This window comes from Miscanthus floridulus, chromosome 12, assembly GCF_019320115.1.
Source record: "Miscanthus floridulus cultivar M001 chromosome 12, ASM1932011v1, whole genome shotgun sequence".
Classification (NCBI taxonomy): Eukaryota; Viridiplantae; Streptophyta; class Magnoliopsida; order Poales; family Poaceae; genus Miscanthus; species Miscanthus floridulus.
The window spans coordinates 65,017,774-65,023,202 of record NC_089591.1 but is presented as its reverse complement, the minus strand read 5'-3'; the positions used below and the strand labels follow the sequence as shown (position 1 = coordinate 65,023,202).

Here is a 5,429-nt window from a genome sequence, read left to right as displayed (position 1 = left end):
CAAAAAAAATTGCTACAGTATCTATCACATCGAATATTTGCGGCCTGTGTATGGAGCATTAAATGTAGACGAAAAGAAAAACTAATTACACAGTTTGATGAAAAATTACGAGACGAACGTTTTGAGCCTAATTAGTCCATGTTTAAACACTATTTACCAAATAAAAACGAACGTGCTACAGTAACCCAAAATCTAAATTCCTACGACTGAACACAGCCTAAGCCTCGGGGATCGCACGGGTACGGGGTACGGGCCGCCGGCCGCGCCCCCTTTTTATATATCATCACAGCGTGAGCACAAGAAACGAAACAGAGGAACGCAGGAGAAGAGAGAAAGCGGCAGACCACCAGACAGTGAGGCGTCGACCGACCGAGCGTCCCACTCCTGCTTCCATGGGGAACTGCCTCGGCTCGGAGGAGGCCGAACTGGAGGTCGTGAAGAACTCGGGCCACCATGGACAGCCCCAAGGTACTGTACCAATTCCAACGCGTGTCTGGATTGCATTTTCTACTTACTTTCTGCTAGCTAAGCAGCCTTACGTAGACGGCGCGACACACGATCTTTTCTTGCTTTGATTCCTGCATCGGTTGATTTTTCTGGCTTTTGACACGATTCATTATTCAGCCGGAACAGCTCGAGGTTCAGGTCTGCTACATCCATCTCAATCCTATTGCTCATGACCAATCTCTTGTTTTTTTCCCCAACAGCAGCTACGACGGCAGCTCCAACCATGGCGGCACCCAAATCCGAGGGTTCCATGAGCTCATCAGGCCCCCCCAGCAGCAGAAGGTCCCCTGGCTCGTCCATGAACAGCAGCGCCACCACAACGGGCCGAAGCGGCAGCACCAGCAGCGGCTCGAGGCCCCTCGCCGCCGCCGCCGCCGACGCGTACCCGGAGGAGGAGGAAGAGGCGAAGGAGGGGAGGATCCTGGAGACGCCCGACCTCCGCATCTTCACCTTCGCGGAGCTCCGGGCCGCGACGCGCAACTTCAAGCCCGACACGGTGCTGGGCGAGGGCGGGTTCGGGCGGGTGTACAAGGGCTGGGTCCACGAGAAGACCATGAACCCGACGCGCTCCGGCATCGGCATGGTGGTCGCCGTCAAGAAGCTCAACCCCGAGAGCGTGCAGGGCCTGCAGGAGTGGCAGGTGCGTCTCGTTCGTATGAATATGAACACGCCGCCGCGATTATCCAAGCTAGCTACTTACTGCTCTGCTGCCATCAGCTCGCTGGTTTAGTTGCTGCCGATCATCGCCGACCGTGACGACGTGGACAGCGTCGTGCGTGCGTGGTTCACCAACCGGAGTTTCCATTCAGACTAGCTCTGAGGACCATCGATCCGTAGCTTGCAACCCGGTAGGCGGTAGCAGATTCCAATCCCATCCATACTGCGTGTTCACGTGGCCGCCCGGTGCCCAATCCATCGTTTCCAAATGTTCATACATACGCGAATGCCGCGCTGCTGTGTTGCGTCTTGCGTGCGTAGGAGCTGGTGCCGACCTGGTAGCGTTCGCCGACTGATTCTGATCCACGGAGTACTACCAAATTCTAACCCGCGACGTTTCTGTGGGAATTTTGCAGTCTGAGGTGAACTTTATGGGGAGGCTGTCGCATCCGAACCTGGTGAGGCTGCTGGGCTACTGCGTGGAGGACAGGGAGCTGCTGCTCGTGTACGAGTACATGCCCAGAGGCAGCCTGGAGAATCATCTCTTCAGAAGTGAGTCCTCTTTGCCTTTGGAATGTCTATCTTCTTTGTCTACTTCCTCGCAAGTACACACCGACTGATTTGATAAAGACTGGGTTGGCTTTGTTGAAAGCTATACGGAGTAGTACGTATATGCTGTTTAGCTGCTTTCTTTTGTCCCTTTATTCTTTTTATCGAGATGCAAGTGATCTCTCGCGGTTAAACAGAGGGCGGCTCCTTGGAACCAATCTCGTGGAACCTTCGGCTGCGCATCGCCATTGGCGCGGCGCGGGGCCTCGCCTTCCTCCACTCGTCGGAAAAGCAGGTGATCTACCGAGACTTCAAGGCCTCAAACATCCTCCTGGACACGGTAAGCGCTTCCGTAGTCCCATCAGGACGACACTCGAAACACAAACCCATGCTCTTCCGTGCCCTCCCGCAGAATTACAACGCCAAGCTATCCGACTTCGGTCTCGCCAAGAATGGCCCGACCGGCGGCGACAGCCACGTCACCACCCGGGTGATGGGCACGTACGGCTACGCTGCGCCGGAGTACGTCGCCACAGGTACACCGTACACCGTACGTCCTTCAGTATTCCATATATGTATTTCCACCAAACTTATACGTGCACGCTTGCGTACGTCTTCAGGGCACCTGTACGTGAAGAGCGACGTGTACGGGTTCGGCGTGGTGCTGCTGGAGATGCTGACGGGCCTGCGGGCGCTGGACACGGGCCGCCCCGCGCAGCAGCACAACCTGGTGGAGTGGGCCAAGCCGTACCTGGCGGACCAGCGGAAGCTGGCGCGCCTCGTCGACCCACGGCTCGAGGGCCAGTACCCGTCCAAGGCGGCGCTGCAGGCGGCCCAGCTCACGCTGCGCTGCCTCGAGGGGGACCCCAGGAGCCGGCCCTCCATGGCGGAGGTCGTGCTGGCCCTCGAGGAGATCGAGCAGCTCAAGGTGCGGCCCAAGGGCGCGCCGCGGGACCGGGACGAAGCGACGCGGAGCGGGCACGGGCGGTCGTCGCGCCCGAGGTCAGGACCGGGCCGGGCGGGGAGCAGCAGCCACCACCACCGGTCTCCGAGTATGAGGTAGCACGGCTGCCGGCCCAGCACTGATCGAGCTGAGCTTCAGGTTTTTAATTAGGTGGGCGTCTCCCGGCGAGTGGAGGATGGAGCACGCGTGTTTGCGAAGTGTTTTTGGTCACTTTTGTAGCAGATTGTTGTTCCTGCGGCATGCAGTGAGGGCAGAAGGTGTTAGCAACCCGACTAGATTGCTCACTGATAACTGGATTCAAGCAAGTAGAATACAAGATCTCATGGGAAGGGAGATCGGAGCAGTGAAGGAAGGAAGAACCAGTACAGAAATGTAGACTTGGGAAGGAAGAAGAACAGTAAACTAAGAGAAAGGTATTCTGTTCCGATAAATTGTTGGATCCCTGAACTGCTGCAGCTTGCTTCCTTTGTAGTGCTCGTCCCCTGTCGCATTGGGCCTGTATGGGCTTGTCCCCTGCCGCCATGGGCCTGTATGGGTTGTACACGTTAGCCCACTGGACGATCCCTGACATTCCCCCCTTCTTAAAGTTCGGCTTGCCCCCAAGCCGATGGAGAAGATGGAAACCACCGGGATCCCAAAGTCTGGATGAGCTCTGGTTGAGAAGATCATATCCTCTGCATATTCCACTAAGAAATGCGATGTACTCAGTGAAAAGCACCACAACACTTTTGTTGCCTTGACTCTAGTCTTAGGCCCCATACTATCCATACTGGTTCAGAAACTTGAAGTTCAGATTTCTTGTCTCGCCTCCTAGATTCTTGAATATACAACAGATAATAGCCTCTAGCTGGCACATCAAGGCATTGACCTTCATGGGAATCGGTGGATTTTGAACCATAGATTATAGTGCCATTGTCACCAATGCCACGTCTATCAACTATGAGATGCACAAGGTATACAAGTATACCCAGAAGCTGCCCAGGAAACATGTGAAACATGTGTAACCTTAACCATGAGCAGATCAACTTGAAATCGATGAGTTTAGCAACTTGTACTGCACTTTGACGTAACTTCAGCCAAAGCTTCCAACACTCTCCTGGATCCCCTGGCACTCTGCTGCTAGGAACAACACTTGGGCCATAGGCTACAAGCCTACAACAATGGAATCAACCCCAGTGAAGCCATACCAAATTTTGAGTGGAGGCCGAGGGAGAATCCGATCCTCTTCCTAGGTAAAGTCAATCATCAATAGCTCAACTGTGTGTGCAGTTAAAGGCCAGCAACAATTTGATATATACTGAAACAACACTAGCAGCCACATAGACTTACATGTCGCTCCACTCAGATAGCATTGGCTCTGAATAAACCCACCATCAAGTGAAAGTTGCAACGCATACTGTAATGAAGCACGTGTGTGTACTGCAGCTGCAATCAACTTTGAACAAGGTTTCTGGATCAAATGCCAACCAAGGAGGCTTGGGCAGGATGTCGTCAGCCACGACCAGGGGTTTAATCCACTGCACCCAAGCTGCATGACAATAAAAAGATGACCAAGGTACTGGCCTTAGCTGAATACCAAGACTGTGCATCTCCAACTGTACAGGTGGTGGCCATGGTGGTCTTTGCTATGCAGCAACCCAACCCGCCCCAGTTGTCGGCCACGACATGCTGCGTCGCGCGCGAACTGCTCAAGGCCGCCGATGCGGAGCTTCCCGGCGGCGCCCCGCTGCTCCAGCGCGGCCTGGGTTTGCGAGAAGCGCCACTCCATCCGAGCATCAAATTCGTCAAACCTCCTGCGGATCTCGTCGAAGGCAAGCTGGATTTCATTGAGGAGAAAGCTGGGAAGAAGGAGAGACCACGAAAGGGGAATTCATGGTGATAGGGTTCCAAGAATCGAAGGCTCTGGTACCGATTGTTAGCAACCCGACTAGATTGCTCACAGATAACTGGATTCAAGCAAGTAGGATATAAGATCTCAGGGGAAGGGAGATCGAGTACAGAAAGGTAGACTTCAGTAAACTAAGAGAAAGGTATTCTGATAAATTGTTTGATCCCTGAACTACTGCAGTTTGCTTCCTTTGTAGTGCTCGTCCCCTGCCGTCTTGGACCTGTATGAGCTTGTCCCCTGCCGTCATGGGTCTGTATGGGCTGTACACACTTGCCCACTGGACGATCCCTGACAGAAGGGTCATGCGTGTCTCTGTTTGATTGTAGATGGCCGAAATGTTGGCTGGTATAGGCTCAGGAATCAGGTGGATATCTTTCCCTTTGCCAGATTTTGTTGTCCCTGTGTTCGCCGTTCGCTTCGCTGAAAAAAAGTCTGTTTCGACTGAAAAAAAAAATGGATTATAAGAGAAACGAACAGACCCACGTAGGCTATGTAGTTTCAGGAATCTACTAGTCCAATGTATGATCAGCTAATCGAAGATTAATAATTATTCAATCGAGTAAAACGGGAATAAGAAATTACCTGGACTAGCCTAGCTCTTGTAGGCAGGTCAGGTCAGCCGATCACTCGACCAGGCCGATCGTCAGCCTGTCAGGCCCCGGCGTCATGCGATCCTGTCTTAGGAGGATCAAGGCATTAGGCATCAGGCGACTCGGCTTGCCTCTTGATCGCTTGCCCGCCAGGTGACTCGGCCCTTCTTCCGTCCCTCCGTCGGCGATTCGGCGATCAGTCCCTCGCGGGCAGACCCAGAGACAACTGAGGGCGCGTTTATATTCAAAATTTTTTGGGTTTTGGCTACTGTAG

At 53.7% G+C, this 5,429-nt stretch overlaps 1 protein-coding gene across 5 annotated transcripts; it reads left to right on the top strand.

Annotated features, from left to right (window-relative positions):
* The first annotated feature begins 243 nt into the window (after positions 1–243).
* On the top strand, positions 244–4,951 carry LOC136498078 (probable serine/threonine-protein kinase PIX13). 5 transcript variants are annotated; one of them, XR_010769509.1, is made up of 6 exons: positions 244–468; positions 708–1,147; positions 1,581–1,716; positions 1,911–2,249; positions 2,334–3,909; positions 4,103–4,951. XR_010769509.1 is itself a non-coding variant. In XM_066494018.1 (6 exons), the coding sequence occupies exons 1-6, from the start codon at positions 393–395 to the stop codon at positions 2,774–2,776; spliced, it is 1,317 nt and encodes a 438-aa protein (XP_066350115.1). In that variant the 5' UTR covers positions 244–392; the 3' UTR covers positions 2,777–4,951. The 5 variants fall into 5 exon arrangements, 4 of the variants coding, with proteins under 4 accessions (XP_066350115.1, XP_066350114.1, XP_066350113.1 ...); XM_066494018.1 differs by having other exon boundaries at positions 1,911–2,008; positions 2,126–2,249; positions 2,334–4,951; XM_066494017.1 differs by having other exon boundaries at positions 1,911–2,053; positions 2,126–2,249; positions 2,334–4,951.
* Positions 4,952–5,429: the final 478 nt, after the last annotated feature.